This window comes from Lampetra planeri, chromosome 13 (genome assembly GCF_965212315.1).
Source record: "Lampetra planeri chromosome 13, kcLamPlan1.2.h2, whole genome shotgun sequence".
NCBI classification, from domain to species: domain Eukaryota; kingdom Metazoa; phylum Chordata; class Hyperoartia; order Petromyzontiformes; family Petromyzontidae; genus Lampetra; species Lampetra planeri.
Window position 1 is genome coordinate 6976268 of NC_136119.1, and position 18490 is coordinate 6994757.

At 43.7% G+C, this 18490-nt stretch overlaps 1 protein-coding gene across 2 annotated transcripts in view; it reads left to right on the forward strand.

The window, feature by feature from the left end:
* The first annotated feature begins 1211 nt into the window (after positions 1 to 1211).
* The window catches only part of DAPK1 (death associated protein kinase 1), a 68668-nt gene continuing 51389 nt past the window's right edge, over positions 1212 to 18490 (forward strand). Inside the window, exons 1-2 of one of the 2 annotated variants that reach the window (XM_078600035.1) lie at positions 1212 to 1869; positions 8111 to 8288. In XM_078600035.1, the coding sequence (XP_078456161.1) occupies positions 8215 to 8288 (74 nt within the window). In that variant the 5' untranslated portion in view covers positions 1212 to 1869; positions 8111 to 8214. The remainder of the gene's footprint in view (positions 1870 to 8110; positions 8289 to 18490) is intronic. The other variant, XM_078600036.1, reaches the window with a different exon arrangement.

Sequence of the window (18490 nt, forward strand, 5' to 3'; positions counted from 1 at the left end):
ACGAACCTTGTTGAATTGATGCCCTCTCTAAACAGGATAGGGTCTAGAGCTAGGGTTTGAAATCGTTCCTTCTTGTTTATTGGTGATGAGGTGCTTAATGAACAAAACTATACTAATTACTTAAATCACTCACATCTGAGTGTAGACTGGAATTGTTAAAATACACTTTTTTGTAATGTTAAACATTTTACTATACACCGATCGATATTTGCTTTGGGGTTTGGCCACGTAGTTCTATCCTAAAATTGCTGTCATCCCTCCAACACCTGGCAATATTGTCCCGTTTCCAAATAGATGGACTATTTATATATGAAATATATTATATAGCATGCAAATATAATGTATATCATATAACAAATAATATATGTGGCATTGATAAATATATGTATGTTATATATCTGTAAATGTAACAATCTTGTTGGGTGGTGGTGAGTTAACGACAAGAATGTTGGCATAAAATTACCACGTTGCTTAACCCAAAAACATCCATTACTCTGGCTTTGAAAACCTACGTTGTCAATGATTGCGCACCGATCACATAGGTATGCCCTTCAATACTAAATCGTAACGCTGGGTGGCAGAAGAGCTTTGAAATTGAAATTGCAATTTTTTAAATTGAAATTGCAATTTCAATACGTTATAGTTTGATACGATTTTGTTCATTCTTGATTTGATTTTGTTCATATTTTCTTCAACCAAGCAAGCAGATTTTGAGTTTCATAGCCATTGGGGATTATTTGTTGTTTGCACGTATTTACGACAACCGTTCGCTTATATCTCTTTCACACAGTAATGCACAAGCTTTTTCAGAAGCCCAATATTTGAGCTGGGGCAGCAGTCATTGTTGACTGAATACTGAAGTAACTCTTGCGCAGTGTCAGGGCACAAGTTTATTAATAAACATCTCACTTCAGCTTGGCACGGGGCATTGGGCAACCAAAATAACAAGCAGAGTAACTTTTTTCGAATTCGGTAAATATAAAAAAAAACTAAATATTTCAAGAGCCACAATGCCACGTGTATACGAGACGGTGATTAATTAACATCATCTCTGAGCAGTCCTTTAAAGAGCCGCAGGTTGCCCGATCCCCTGGGCATTACCATTCACGGGTCTACCAATAACTCCCCTCGCCACCACCACCACCACCGGTCAACACGAGATTCAACATGAGACTTGCGTGAAACCGCACGGTCTCATTCATCAACAGCCAGTGGTGGTGGTGGTCAGAGGGGCTTCACCCGCATTCGTCGGGCAGGGCTCAGAGGCAGGAGAGGGGGGGTCTTCTCAGTGACGTTGCCCGTCTGGGCGGACCTTTAGGCGGAGTCACAAACTATGTAGGCGCCTCCACCACCACCCAACCACCACCACCGTAGGAAAGCAGTAGGACTTGGTCGGGGCAGTGGCTGAATGAGCCGTCGTCATTCAATTGTCGCATCCATCGCAGCGATTTTATCCCTGCCCCGTGTCGCTTTCTCGAGACTGAACAAGCCGCTGCTGCGTGAGACCAGGGCCAGGTTTCAGAGGGCCCTCGGTTGGCACCGGGTCTGGTGGTTCCAGGACGGAATTGTGACCAGATCCAGGTGCGCATAGAGGGGACATCGAGGACCGCGTTAGTTTCGAGGTTCTCCTGCGGACCATCTTGGGACAGCGTGTTGGGACGAGGGTCTTCCATCTTCAGTAAAAGATTCGGGTTGTTTGGACCGACGTGATCGCGGCACAGAGAAGGTTTGCATCACGGCCACGTCCAGGTGGAGTTGGGAGTGCGGTGGTGTGGACAAGGTTCCGGATCTTCGGCGCTGCCGCGTGGTTGTCATCCACATCGAGGGGAGGCGGGTGGTGGGCTCGGATATCGGTGACCACGTCAAAAGGTAAATGCCGCTGTGTGGCTGTGTGTTTGTGTGTGAGTGTTTGTGTGTGCATGCGGACGTTCGACACTTCACGTGGCCTCAAGGTGCACATGGCCTGGCACAAGCGTCGTGGTGACGTCACCTCCACTTAGTGGGGAATGGCGGTTGTTGTTGTGTTTGTGTATCTGTGTGTTTGTGTGTCTGTGTGTTTGTGTGTCTGTAATAAGGTAGGGGCACTGATAAGGGGTTGACAGGTATGCAGTAGTGTAGTGTATAGTAGTGTGTATTGTAGTGTATAGTGGAGTGTATAGGAGTGTATAGTGTAGTGCATAGTGTAGTGTATAGTGTAGTGAAAAGTTGTGTATAGTGTGTAGTCGTGTGTAGTGTATAGTCGTGTGTAGTGTATAGTCGTGTGTAGTGTCGTGTATAGTGTATAAAGTAGTGTATAGTGTAGTGTATAATGTAGTGTATAGTCGTGTGTAGTGTATAGTCGTGTGTAGTGTAGTGTATAGTGTAGTGTATAGTGTAGTGTATAGTGTCGTGTATAGTGTAGTGTATAAAGTAGTGTATAGTAATGTAGTGTATAGTGTAGTGTATAGTGTAGTTAGGGGCACTGATAAGGTGTTGACAGGTTAGCAGTATCTATGTTTTACTGAGCGCTGGTGTGGATTAGTAGTGTTATTGTAGTGCGGTACATCAAAACATTGTGTTCATTGAGGTGTGTACAGTACTGTGTATCCAGGTAACTCAATATCACTTCAGTGGTGTGTGTTGTACTCCCGTGCTGTATAATGCAACACTACAGTACACACACACATACACGTGTGTGTGCTGCAAACAGCATGTGTATAGTACACATGCATATATTGCATAGTATTGTATAGGTACGTCTGTTTATATTTCAGCACGTACTCTGTACAGGCATGACGTGTATAAGACATGTATTATATGCTTACACAACGTGCTGTATATGTGTATGGATATGTATTGAATTGGATATTTGTATAACTACGTATAGGTAGGTATTGGCTATACACCGCGTGTATAGTATAATGTATGCATACTGTACGTATGTGTACTTAACATACAAAATTGGGAATGCTTATTTGATGTGTTGCACGCATGCAAAGCGCTGTACGTATCGCTATATGCACTTATACTTTATGCGTATGTGTACACGATTGTGGGTTTTAACATGTTGTATGTGGTGCTTTGCCTATGCCAGAGAGTACAGTCAAAGAGAGTAGGTCATAAAACACTCACTGTACCCTCATCATGTCATGTGTGGTGTCCATGACACACGTGTTTGATTGTGCAACATCTACAATGCGAGGTGTTATACTGTGTTATGATTAGGGACACTCACTGCATCATATGCTTTGTTCATAGATCAAGATATTAACGTGATTACATTTTGTGGTTATGCAAAGTTTGGTCAAGTTTAAAAGCGTGTATGGGAAAATGCATTTCAGTACAATGGAAATCCAGCCCATGCTTCCCAATCTCTCTAACACTAACGTACTATCATATTTAGCAATATGACAAAGGTTGAGTTTTAACACAGAGCAAAGGTTGTATGTTTATATTGCACAACAGTACGAGGTCCCATGATGATGAAGTATACAGTATATCTCATTTGTCTTCTGAATATAGCGCTTCTGTATGTGGGAATTGAGTTTAATAATGAAATGCAACATACCAATGTGCCTAAACAAGAAAGCTATTCATAATTGTAAATCACCTGCCATGAGATACGGATGAGAAACACAGATGCTGATGAAGAAAACGTGCAATAAAAAGCTGAAAGATGTGCAAAGCAGCATAGAGAAGAGAGGTACGTGCTAGGAATTAAACTAAGAATCAGGACGAAGAACACACGGTGGCTTACGGGACATATGCAAATTAATAAAAATGGGCCTTTGGACACGTTGCGAGAAGGGTCAATGTTTGTTTTTAAATCGTTGGCACCTTACATAGCCAACCCTGCAAATCGGAGGTGAAGGACAACAAACTAAAGACAAAAAGCAGCTATAAAGAATTGAGTTTTCATTCTGGATTTAAAAGTGCATAGCTCCGGTGACTTCCTAATGTCAGAAGGAAGAGCGTTCCAGACGGCCACAGAGCGCATCTGAAGGCGCGCAATGCAGGGGGCATCTTTGTTCGATGGTTAGGTTGTTAGATGGTTCGGTTGTTGGTGGTTAGGTTGTTAGATGGTTAGGTTGTTTGATGGTTAGGTTGTTTGATGGTTAGGTTGTTTGATGGTTTGGTTGTTTGATGGTTTGGTTGTTCAATGGTTAGGTTGTTTGGTGGTTAGGTTGTTAGATGGTTAGGTTGTTTTGTGGTTAGGTTGTGCGATGGTTAGGTTGTTTGGTGGTTAGGTTGTTTGATGGTTAGGTTGTTTGGTGGTTAGGTTGTGCGATGGTTAGGTTGTTTGGTGGTTTGGTTGTTTGATGGTTAGGTTGTTTGATGGTTAGGTTGTGCGATGGTTAGGTTGTGCGATTGTTAGGTTGTTTGATGGTTAGGTTGTTTGATGGTTAGGTTGTTTGATGGTTTGGTTGTTTGATGGTTTGGTTGATTGATGGTTGGCCAGTAGTTGAGATGAAGGCTGGAGAGGCAGCTAAAATATTGAATTTCCACCAAGACAACGTCCACCAACCATATAGATGGATCGATGAAATCATCTCAAAATGCAGATGGACAATAGTAGCACCGGACCATATATATCTACAATAGTGTACAGTACTACTACTGTATAATGAACAGACAATGCTATTTGTACTTTAAATAAACAGGATTTGTTTCACCACGTACAAATGAAATTAGATGTTGGTCCATCAGTCTATATGCCTTCTGGATGAATGTTTTCCAGAAGCATTTGATGAAGCACACGACCCCTGATAGCTTTTGACTTAATATGGTGTGGGATATATGCAATGTGTTTTACACTGGCACGCGCACACCATCCACCACCTGCTGCTTGGGACAGATTTCCATTTCAATGAAATGGGTGTACCCCATACTTTTTGTTAATGTGCCCATAAACTTTTTGTTAATTTACCCATAATTGGTATGTATGTTGAACTTCTTCCGCACCGTACGTAGCTAACCGTGCCAATTGGAACGTTTTACGACAAAAAGGGATAATTCGTAAGGACCAAAGTCTGCCTTCTTGTCTCATTGAAATTGAGTGTGGATCAGTCATAGCTCTGCTTTTCTCACATGCGGCGTCTCAGACCGAGAGAAGGGGGACACGCACGAGGTGACTGGGCAGGGACAAGTTCACCTTCACCCCCCTCCAAGATCTCTTATATTCTTCTGAGTCACTTGGCAACGGCATGGTTCACCCACCCGATACCTGCCACCTCCCGCTGTGCGATTAAAGGAACGATTCATGCGTACGTTGTGCTGAAGCGCTATCAAGGTGTTAACCTCGTTCGCCTGGAGAGTGGGTGTGTAAAAAAAAAACGACCTATGAATGTGACATTGCATCACCGCAGCCTGTATTTTGTTTGTTACCCGCAAAGGTATTTATGACAGCCAATTGCCTTGAAGTATGCAATATATGGGCTGTTGCTGCCAACTTATTTAGCTAAGGGGCCATGCAGTGGTTTTTTGTGCGTTCAGAACCACCGGCTGATAATTCAGCTTACGTGTATGAGACATAGTGACCGCCCTGTTTTTTGTCTCCTGACCCATGCAGCCCCTCCCATGGCAAGTGTTCACCAGGTCAAGCAGATCTGGTGAATGCCCAAATGTGCAGATGTCCAGTAGCACTGTCAACAGCATGGATACGCAAGGCTATAGGACATGTGTTTGTACAGTTGCTTATTTGTTGCTGTACCTTTTAGCATCAAAAATAGCATCCAGTGGTTCTTGTTTCTCGTCGCTCTCAAGTTCTAGTATTTATAAAGTAAGGACATGGTTTTGAGAAAGGGAACACTCGATGGCTTGTGCCCTCCTTTCTCATCAAAGCCTACGTTTTAGCTTTGGATGGGCAGCCTGTGTGCGTTTCATTCATGGGGCGCAGCCACATTCCGTTACCAAGAGCTACAGAACACAGCGTGTTGATGTTTGCAATGCATCTTGTGCAAAACAATATAAGTGTCACTCCTCCGTTGGGTTCCTGCTTTCACCCCCTGGAGGGGCCAACACTAAACATGTCCGATAAGTGTCTTGGCTTTTTCACCTTTCAAAACCACTGGTCTGCTTCATTATTGAGCATTCATCTTCTTGGTTCTTTCGGTAAAGTCACGTAGAAGGGAAGTAATAAAATAATAAAAATATTTTAGAAAAATATGAAGACGGCTGCTTGCGTTGTAGCCGAAACGTCGTGAGAATTGTTTTATTATGTTTTATTTTTATTATTTTATTACTTCCCTTCTACGTGACTTTACCGAAAGAACCAAGAAGATGAATCCCTGCAGTCACGAAAGCTTTAAATCGAAATTTATTGAGCATTCCTTTCGCGAGCCCACTGGCACCCAGAAGAAGTGATCGGAAAATTACCTTGGGAAGGCTGAGTAGCACTGCTTCTTGTCGACACTCACACGAAGATGTAACGTGAGTGGATCAAGTCTGCAAAAGCCGACCCTTCGGATTCTTTGACCACTAGCCGGATCACCTTGAGACGCTATAGTCTGTGTTTGGTCATGGGTTTGCGATTTGAGGTGGGTAGCGAATGGAGCTATCAGAACAAATGCCCGCTTGTTGAATGGACTGGCCGGTTGAAAGCTACTGATCCTTATCACTTCCTTGGAGATTTCTTCCCTGAATAACTGACAGACCACTCCCCTCCCATCTGCCACCCCCTTCGCACCCGGCCTCCCACCTCTGTAGGTGGTCATTGTCCTTTTGCCACCATCAGCCCCCCCTCTTCTCACTCAGGACCTGTGCCAAGCTTGTGGCCAAACATTCCGCTTGTTTGATTTGTAGCAGGTTTCTTTATGCGTTTGTGTGCATGTGCCTGCATTCCACCATCCCACCGGCTGTTCTCCAGGGATGCGTTTCATATACACTGCATTTATACTCGGGTATGTGTGTCTGTTAATTGTAAGCAGTGGCAAAGTGGTTAGTGCACTGGGTTATGAATCTGGCAACCTGAGTTTGATTCCTGGCCACGGCTAACACGAGCGGTGAGTGATATCTGAACATGCCCTAGGCCTCCCCTTAGTTATCTCAGCCTTAAATGAGTAGCGGATGCAGTGTATAAATTTCAGCACTGGGGAGACAAAGTTGGTTGGACATGGTGCTGGCGACAACCTCGCGCTGTGCTGATCTTACTAGGCCCTCACGAACAGCACTTGGCCCAACAGCCTATAAGGCTATACGGGAGATCTATATCTTTTTTATGGCGGCATTAACTTTCTCATTGTCAGTTTGTGGAGAACACTTACATGTTCAACCAGTCTCACTGTCTTAAAATCCTTAGATCTTGTACGTCACTCGTATTTAAAACGAATTCTTATTGTGCCTTGTGCAGGGAGTGGTGGCTGGAAAGTAAGAAGCACAATTTTTTTCCGGTACTACTGATAATTCTCAGTATGCCCATCAGTGGAATTGGGGCTTATTCTTCTGGTGATGTACAGCCCTTTATCATTCTGCTACTGCAAGTAGGCCTCCCTATGCCTTTTGAATGTGGGGGGGCTGTTTGACCATGTTTCACCACGCTCATGAGTGCGGATTTATGAAGAGAGGGGCTAGGACTTATTCAGATATCACTCACTCACCACTGATGTAAACCATGGCCGGAAATTGAACTGATCACCGGGTTCATAGTGCAGTGCTGCAACATCACTCCACATTTCACTTGTCCCATCTAGCGTACAATGACTACCAGTTGTTATGTGACAGTACTTAGGAGACAAATTACACACAAGATCGCACTCATTACATACAAATGAACCACAATACCTTGCTGAAAAGGAGCATACACCATTATGCGAACTCCAGTCATCTTCGCAGTGGCTTTTGGCTAGCCATAGAACAAAGACTGTTCATGCATGACATGCTTTAAGATGCGCTTCTGCGGCTGTCTGGAATGCTCTTCCTTCCGATATTAGGAAGCCACTGAAGCTATGCACTTTTAAATCTAGATTGAAAACTAATTCCTGTAGAACTGCTTTAATGTTTATTTTGTTCTTCTCCCCGCACCTCCTATTAGCACGGTTGGCTATGTACAAAAAAGGTGGGGCATGGTGCTGGCCCGATCTCCCCAACCTGCTTGTGTCTTTCTGACAGTCTGTGTGCGGTGTGTCTCACGCAGGGAGGTGTCCCGTGGCCCCGCGCGCTGATTGTGCTCCGTGGACTTGCGTGCGTTCCAGGGAGGCCGATTCTGCCTAAGCTCATGTTGTCGGCGATCAAGGGCAAATGGTCTCCGGAATGGCAATTTTCAGGCAGGAGAGCGTGGAGGATTATTATGAGATCGGAGAAGAGCTGGGGAGGTAAGTTCACCTTGCACACAACACCACACGTCGTGGGGCGTGTTCCAGAAACGTGTTTACTCGTGTTTCTTTGATCATTATCTAGTTTAGCATGGGTGACATTTGTTTGGAAAGTTCATGTTCATAATGAGTTTGGTTACGATATTTTGATTTGTGACTTTTCTCTGATGTCGTTGAGGCATAGTTGTGTTACAGCATGCCTCCCAATTCCTGGTTGTGGTGCATGCCAGGCTAGTGCATTGTTTGTTGATGGTGAGGCAACATTTTTTTTTAAGGATGTTGGCTTGCTTAAGTTTGGCTCTTTAGAAATGTAACTCGCAATTTAGGTGGCCAAGGGGATACAAGAAACTGGGATTTTGAGTAAAATAATAAATGACACATTCACAGGAATATTAAAACACACAAATAACGTTATCAAATGCAGTGCAACGTGGTCTTTAAGACATCTTTACAGCACTGCCCGACAAACAAAGTATTTGAATATAAAGTCTTTGTGTTGCTAGCTGTAATTGAGTTAATGTTTGTGCCCACTCTTGCAGGTAATTACGATTCCTGTTCTATAATGCTTTGTCATGTTGCCACTTTTGTAACCGTATATTGTGTGCAAACATGTAAAATACCTTTTGCCGAACACAAACACTGCTCTGTTATTGGACTTTATGATGAATGCAGTCCAGTGCACTCAACACAGACCTCCCGTACACACTACCCATTCACTATTGTCCTAGGGATATCTTTGTAGTAATTGTGTGTATAATTTTTATATCTATTACGTTCACATTTTGCTTCATGCCAAAGTTGGCACTGAGAAATCTTTGTCTAAACAGCTGTAATGGGACTCGTGTTTGGACATCTCTGAACCCTGATTTGAGTTGAACCGCTCAGTGGCTGTCACAAGGAAAATCATGTGTTCCTGAGATAAATAAAAAACTGCATAATTGCATGTATGTTGAACTTCTATTGCACTAAACGTAGCAACCGTGCTGATTGGAGGTGCATGTTATTACCAGTAGGTTCGTTTGTTAACCAAGAATATATGCAGTTTTACTTTTAACCCATTATAAAAATCTATAGTGTACGTGACTCCTAATATTGAACAGCTGAGGTCAAGTTGTCGTCAATACGAGAAAATAAACTGCTGTGATTGTGCCTTTTTAGAAGGTCCGTTACTGCAACTGGCAAATGTGTTCCATGAAACTTATCTGCCGTCCTTGTTTGTGGCTCCGTCGCCTACTACTCTTCGTTTTGAACTTGTGGCGCTGAGCGAGCAAGTGATGGGCCGTAGAATTGTGGTCCTATAGTGGCGTAGCTATTGAATGTGCAGGCTGTGCAGCTGTACTGTGGCCCACCGACCAGAAGTGCCCAAGCACCGGGTTACAAAGAAGGGGGATAGGGGGCTCCCGATTTGACTGTTTGCTTAGTGCTATGCTGTAACGAACGACGCTCGTTTTTTCCCCATCCCCACAACGGTCACGCTTGGCCTTTCTGTATTTGACGCGATTGCCTGAATGAGAAGTCTCAGTGGTTTGGACTTTTTGTTTTTTCATGGCCAACCGGCCACTGTTGAGGCTGTCATGTTAGGGCTACGCAGGTTTTCCGCTCGACAGAATCCCCCCACTGTACGTCCAAGATAATACTGCACCAACCTCATCTCCAGTTGCAAATGGTAATGCCCCTCTGTAGCCTGGCCCACAGCATCTCTACATCTCTGCATTAGCGCTCCCTTCCCTGCTTTCCTATCTTCTCAAAAGCAGGTGATGACAGTAGGCAGCACTTTTGTGCCGGTACTGATGGATCGTTTTTGTTTTTTATTCAGACACCTTTTGCTAACTGGCATCTCGTATCAACAAGACTTCCACCACAGCTACTGTGCTGCAGCATACAAAATGATAAACTTTAGTGTTTTGTGAAAAAAAAATGTGTCCCCAATTGTAAATAAAATTCAGTACTTATCCTTGTTTTGGCGAGATGGGTCCACATAGTACACTACATTAACTGTTTGAATAATATAGTTGGCCATATTTCACACTTTTAAAAAGCCATCTTATGGAAATGGATACAAATCAATATGCTGGCATCATCAACATTTCAGATGTCTTTGTCATTGGCTGAACGTGGATTTGAAAATAACTATTAGTGTAATCAGGCTAATTGATGCATTATGAAGCTAACCATTTCATTAAAGAAAAAAAAATATCAAAAGAGATACATCATTAAAATAATTAAATGTGACCAATAGCCATCAACTTGCTGTTATTCGTTTTGCTCATTTGAAGGCATGTACACAAACGATCGCAATAGATGGTGGTGGCTTTGGGTGGTGTTCATCCAGCAGTGAATTGACAAGAGCTGATGATATTAATTCTAGATTTGAAGCTTTCGTGATTGCAAGGATTCATACTCTTAGGTTTTTTCGGTAAAGTCACGTAGGTAAAAAATAAAATTAATAGAAGAAATAATAAAAATAAATTATTTTATAAAACAATTATTTTATTTATATTATTACTTCTATTAATTTTACTTCTATTAATTTTATTTTTTACCTACGTGACTTTACCGAAAAAAACCCCTAAGAGTAAGAGCTGATGATACAAGTGACATTCATTTTGGCATGTCAGGCTTGCTGTTGTAAAGCTTATTAACTTGGGCCTTTTTTACACAAACCTATTAATGTTATATTATTTCAGTATATATTTTTCTGCCATCCTGCTGTGCTTGCAGATTAAGGTGCCGAGCTCCCTGCCGATTTTAAAAGCAGATTACATTTTCGCCGTGTTTTCTTGGCCAGGTTTTAATCACCATCTTGACGGCTGTGTCGCCAATTTTTCCGCAACACAGCAGTACCTCCCGAGAGACTTGTTTTCATTTAAAATCACCGGTTTCCAATTAAAAGCAGAAATGCATTAGTCACCTCTTCAATGAAGGTTTAAATTGCTTACAAGCTAAACATCAAGCAAAACTATTTTATGCAACTGGAGAAAAGATAAAAAGAGCAGTTTTACACTTTTCTGTTTAACAGTCATGATCATTTATTGTATAAAGTGTTAATTTGACAGCAGCTTTGTAAACTTATTTGTGGGAGCTCAGCATCAATATCCCATTTTGGGAGCTCAGCATCAATAACCCATTCAGTCACTTTCAAAATGCATTAATACTGCAGTGAAATACTTTTCTAATTCAGGCTTGTGATTCGGTCCAAGAATGGGTTCATGTGGCATCTCGTGGCTGCAGAGGTCACAGGAACCCGTTACGTGTAACCTATATCAATGGAAAACATTGCTCTTGCGATCCAATGTGTATATAAGAATCAATATTAGCATCTCCGATTAGCACGGTTGGCTACGTGCGGTGCAAAGGAAGTTCACCATACATACAATATTAAATGATGAATCAATGCACTTTTCACATCAGCCATGTTCTTTCCACTGTTGGGTAAAGACCTTCCCAAGCAATTGCCATCTCTCATGGTCCGGAAATGCAATTAACTATCAAGCTCCTGCACACTAGCTCATCACATCACAATTTTCTTGGTGGGAAGTCCTTTTGGGTGTGTTCCCTTTAGGGGCCATCCATTTAGTACGTATGCATGGATGGGGGAGGGGGGGTTTTTAACCCAAATGCGTACGCTTGCGTATGGGGGGGTCTACTGGCATGAGTTAGATAGTCCGGCGGTGGACTATCTGTTTGCTTAAACACGTTAATGTTATTAATCCTGGATCGTTTCTGCATGGATTAAATATCGGGCATTCTATAGGATTCGGGGGGGGGGGGGGGTGCGTCAGGCGAACGTACTCAGGTGGGGGGGGGGGGTAAAAAGTCCGCGTGCGTACAGGGAGGGGGAGAGGGGTCAAGTTTTGACAGATTTTTGCGTACGTATGAAATGGATGACCCCTTAGCTGCTATTCAATCATTAGTCTCGGCCACCCTTCGTTATTTCATCTCGCGATGTCTTGCCCAAGCCCACTGGCTCTTTACAACAGTCAATGTGTTACTCTTTGGTTCTTGTACCCAAGAATAAAGTTAGAATACATGTATATTGCCTGCTCTGGAATATTGATCCGAAACATTGACGTTGACCAATATGATGGGGGAATACTTAAAAATGTGCAAATAAGTACGAAGAGGTCAGGATTTGAATGACACTTGAGACACAGAAAGAGGAATACAACAAGTTAGTGACATCATATTCAAGTGCATTGTTACACGCCTAGAAATAACCTACTTGGCAATTTACATACCCTTACAACCTGTTCTCACGGTACCTGCGGCATCACCACGAGTCGCGGCAACATTAGGGTGGCTGTGACAGGCACCTGTGTTGAACCAGTTCCTCCTAAGGTACAAGCATATAGAATCATAACGCCGTTATGTCTTCATGTATTAATACAATTGTGTTTTAGTCAATCGTTTTCTTAGCTTGCCAGACCGATATTATCGAACGTTATTTGTTAAAGCAAACACACTCTGGTACCAGTTTGGATCTTTTGGGTCTCACCGGGCTTACGATGTAAATGGTGCTTGGTTAACAGATGTTATTGGCAAGAACACTCCATCTAAGCAATGTGGCCCTATTCAATGCAAAACATTAAACATGAGTTTAGTATCCGTCATCCTTAAATTCTCTCCTAAACTTTTACGAGATTTATTTTTCCTAACTCCCTTCTAGAATTGGCAGTTATGACAAGCCTTGGCTTATGCAATTTTTTTTGAATTGCGCAAGTCGCCATGTCCTCGGCACCCCAGGGCAGAAGACCCCTGAGAGAGAGGGGGGGAGAGAGCACGAGCAGGGTCGGACTGATCTGGTGTTGCTGCTCATCCCACTAGCCGGAGGGCAGCACGGTAAGCACGCCGTGTCCGGTTCATGGCACGGACTTCTTGTCGCACGTTAGCACTTGCCTAGGACTTGGCAGAGGGCAACTTCGAGAAGGGGGTGACACAGACGGCGAGTTTGTCTACATTTATAGTATGCCCGGTATATGTTGTGCTTAAGTTTCTATATGTTTTGATTTCTTAAAAATGAATGTTATGTCGCTGGCAGGTATAATATTGCCTGGGTGTGGTAGTGATGCAGCCCTTAATCCATCTGAGATTGATAAATTGATTACCGCTTTGTGGGGAAATCAACAGTGGTTGTTCTCTGAATAGACTCACCCCTGCCATAGGAATGGAGAAGTTTTACCGCTGGATTAGGTCTGAAAACAAGAGATGAGTACCACCTCATTGCTCATTTGAGGAGAAATGTCGTTGACTTTCGTGGTGCCCATCTGTGTTTCATTTCTGTCTGATGAGGAAGACTACATAATTGAAGGTGGGTCCATTGCCTTTTAATTTAATAGAACATAGTATTTTAAAAGTGCTGTAATTGGTTTGACCTTCAACTTTATTGAATGAGAATTAAAAGCAAGCTCATTTATTTACTTTTGTTAAACAATATTAAACAATTTCGATGTAAAGCTTTCGTGACTGCAGGGATTCATCTTCTTGGTTCTGAGGACGACTGCTTGCATTGTGGCCGAAACGTCGTGAGAATTATTTTATTAAGTTTTATTTTTATTATTTTATTACTTCCCTTCTACGTGACTTTACCGAAAGAACCAAGAAGATGAATATTAAACAATATATATTTGGGAAACCTAACACAGCTAAAGGAAGGACTATGGTTTTAAAAATCGTTATTCGGTGATTATTTTGTTCGGGGCATTTTTCTTTGTCAAAAATCAACCAATATAGAATGGTGATGCACCTCATTTGGTAATCTTCTAACCTAAAGCAAGCTACGTCATATAAAATACAAGATTACAGATGCTTTTCCACTCATCATTGTTTTAACGTAAACGCTTCCCATAAATTAAAACGGCACATGATCAACGTCGCAAAGGATGGATCAGAACTGATGCAAAATGTATCACATGAAGATGTACGACTAAATGCAGCCCGTTTCATGAATTATTCATTATTCTCAGCAGCAGTAGCAGCATCAGCAGCAGGGTGTATTTCAGTGGCGTCGGCTTCATGCCTCAGACAATCCACGAATGCTGACAAAAGCATTTCCTTTGTTACTTGAAATTCACACAGAATGCATAAAGAATATACACTAGCGGCCACACTGTTTGCGCCAAAGATTGAGCGAGCCAAGTTAATGAAATAAAAAAAATAAAGCACAATCCAATTTGTTAAACCTAAATTGTAGGGCTGTAGGAGCGAATCAATTATTGAGTGTGAGCGGTGGCTGGGTGGCTCAGGGGGGGACCGGCACTTTGTCGGAGCACGCATCCGGTACCGTGGAGGTCCTGGGTTCGAATTTGAGCAGCCACCCATGACGAAACTGGAGTCTCAAGGGTCTGTCAGTTGATGGTCACCACCAATTATTGTACTGTACAAAAAAAATGTTTTTATTTTTTTCACTAAATTCTGATTGGTCCTGCTCTGGGGGATTCAAATGTTGAGTTTCTTAGACATGCAAAGGACATCCTGCGCAATGCATTTACAAGGTGTGCACCTCGTGTGGATCAAGAGGCTTATCGGGGTATTCAGAAGTAGCGCTGTGACATTGCCCTTTGGAGGCCATTCTCTGAGACTTATTTCTGAATGTAAATTTCTCCGTCTCATGACATTACGCCTTTCGTGCAATGGGAATGTAATTGGGGGGGGGGGGGGGAATACTGAAACGATTCAGGCAGCTGACGGAGGGGGGGGGATCAGCCCCAAAGCTGTGTATGTTGGGGGTGGGTGCTGGGGAGGTGGGGGGAGGCATGGCTGCAGCACTCCCCGAGGAGGAGCCCCCTTAAGCGGTCTGGAACAGGAGGAGTCCACGGGTGCGGATCTCCGCGTGCTGCGACCGCAGCCGGGCACGTGGCCAGACCGCCCGTTCCCGTGCCCGCTGCACCTCCATTAGTCTTGCTGCGCGTGGCAGCTGGACTTGTGGCTCCAAGTCTCCGACTCTCGCGGCGTCCCCAGTAAAAGCCAAGGTCTACATTGGCTTTATTTTATTTTAACCGGGCGAGAACTCGTTATTACATCGAGAGATGGATAGAAGAAGACATGGATCTGATAACATACACAGGTTTATGACGTAATTTAAACTGTTCAGGAAGGTAAGTGGGGCCTTGGCAGGACATGTCGCTGGAAGGGATGGTGCTGATGATCAAGAATAATAACGGACGGCCAGCCAAGGGATAAGAGCGCATCCGAGAGCAACGCCCATCGAGGAGATGGAGCGATTAAATCAGATCGTGCGCAAGTGCGGGGTGTTTTATCACATCGCGGGATCGTGGAGAGGTGGCGGCAGTCTGGGGCTGCCTTCATGCAGCAGTAGATTCACCATTGCTGTTTTTAATGATAAAATCATGAGACCAGGATAATCTCATTTACATCTGTGGCCTATGTCATCAACGTGACGAAAAAGGGATAAAAGTAAAATCAGCAAGGATAATAAAACAATCGCAGCATAATAACAATGTGACAGAAACAAATCTATACATATCAACACTCCATGAGATCCAAATTTCCGGTATCATATGCTGGCTTGGTCAGATCCCTTTTAAAACATCGTAAATTCAGAGAAACATTACAAGATAAGAGTGTCCATGCTGCGAGAGGGATCCCTTGTCTGCGCGTCTGTGCACCTCCCTGCACCATAATTGAAGTGAGAGAACAGGGTAACAGATATAATACAACTGCCCTTTTAAAAGAAAATAAATATATAAGTCTAGCTCATTCGCATCACCCGAACATGAGGGTCGCATCGTGCCACTATATGCAATGGACGTTTTAAGTTTCAGCAATTTTAAATTGGTTGCATTCTAGGATCGAGCATTCGTTAAAAGTAATTACTCCAGATACACCAGGTCCACCGTTTGGTGTGTCGTGTGTTTAGAGACGAGCATCCTTTTATTTTGCGTTTTGCCACCGATGCATTTGAACATCTGTAGCCTGGCTGAATTATCCTTTTAATGCGATGTGCGCCGCTGCATTCACAAGACATGAATACACCACAGCGATATTTTTGCTCGACTGGCTGCCAAGTAGTGGAGGTGGGATCCCTGCTGCTGCTGCTTTAGATCTTTAGCGAGCAGAGGTTTTTATAATGAGCTCTTGGCACTGTGCTGTTATTAATTGAATTAGTTTATGTATGCATTGCTGTCATATAAAAAAGCACATGGTGCCAACCTGGAAAAGCAGCTTGAATTAAACATGAGGACAGGCCCTTGCTCCACTCGTTTTTGGAAAGACATCACATCTTCATATGTGCCCAGAGCTCAAAATTAGATTAAAATTTTACGTAATAAATATTCACCCTGTATATGCAGTAATTGTAAAATTCACTGTACAGTAGTGTGCATTATTATTTTGAGAATGGGCTATGTGGAATATAGTTGAGCAAGAAAGGCTCACAGAGTCTCAAGACACTCACTCCGTGGTGTACATCTTCCTGGCCGTGTTCGCTTATCTGGCTGCCACATTGTCATTATTCCTGTGAGCGGTGGGCACACGAGTATGCGATCTGCGTCTTGTTGTCACTACCGATGTTACAGAGCGTGCGGGAGAAACAGCGCTCAATAATTGACGTGCCGGCGGAGTGCTGAGAGGTGTGCGTTTCAACCCTCCTCGCGGCTCGGTGTTTCAAAGTGGTTTGTGGACTGGACCCATCCCGCTCGCATAATGAACTGCTCTGTTTGAGCATAACATAAAACATGCCAACACAAAGGGCGTCGCACCGCCTGCGTTTTATTCCGTTTGCTCACTCGCTTGCTCGCTGGCTGCTACGCGTGAAAAGGTGGTGACGGCGACAGCGGTGACGGTCGCGCGGGGCATTTGTGTCGACAATTGGCCGTCGTTTGGGCTTACGATCGAATGCGAAATGAGGTGTGTCCTCGCCTCACTGCTGTGGGGCTGCATCAGGGTGGTTACAATATGATGCGGATTAGTATAGCGTCAAAATGCGACATAATCTCAAGCAGCTGTACAGAAACACTGGTCATGTTTACTTTGTACAGAAAAAAGGCAGTCGGCTATGAACGGTGAAAAAAAGGGAAGGTCTAGAGCCTGAATATAGATGGCTGGGTAAAGATTCTTCCAGACTATGGGTTATATTTTATCTGGGTCCCACCGAATAGGAACGTTGCCCATGTGTCACCGTCACCCCGACAGGAGGGAAGTTGGTGCCGATCGCGGATGCTGGCTCTGGTTGAGTTGCCGCGAGATGCAGCGTGGCAGGTGATTCGACCTTTAAATTATTAATGTGCCGGCTGCTTCTCCAGTTGCACGCGATGAGTAACATCAATCATACAAATCAAGAATTAAAATCTGGAACTGGATGCTGCCCCGACGTCTCCTTCACCTCGCATACGGGTCAGCACTCGGACATGTAAACTTGGTGCAAAAGTTTAAAAAATTTGAATGCGGAATTTAAACGCTGCAGAGTAATTTGGTTGTAAACTCAAGTTTGCATATTGAAGGTCAAATACAACATCAGTGACCACTCCACCAAGGACGTACAATCGTAGAATATACTGTGGTTGTATAATATATAACTTGGAAGTCCTTTATGAAACTACTGCTGGATGAAGTTCTCACCGCACTGTGCCGGTTATCGGGGTTCTCTGGCCATACTTGAGCACACTGGTTAGGTGCGGGTTTGTGACAGGGGGCAGGACCGGCTCGGACATCATCTGCCACTGATATTAGTTGTGGCTGGGAAATCAAAAACTGCGGTCGCCAACCTCGCAGCGAGCGCACTGCGCTAGCCACCATGCCACCACTGCACCCCTGTTACTATTTACAGGGTAAACCACTGTTGTATGATGACTACGACGAAATGGTTTTAGCCAACTTTGCACATTGGCTTTGTGTTGATCCGGGGTTCCACTGATCTCTGTTCCCTGCAATCACCTTTGCCAATTTGTAAAATGGACCAGGCTATTTGCTGGCGGTTTGTTGGTGACTTTAACGACGCATTATGGGCCTGTGTGGAGTTATACACCGCGTTCAAGTGGGTAGGTCGAACTTTATGGTCGACAGTGTTCCTTGTTTGCACTGTCTGGACTTCCCCATTAACTTTCACACCTGATGCCTCTACAGGCACTCAACATTTTTGCCTTGATTCCTGGTCTCCATGGAGATTCGCTGATATGTCGGGGCTGTTATGTAGTAGGAGGGGGTAAAGGTCATTCCTAGCGAAGGGCAGGTAAAACTCCAATACA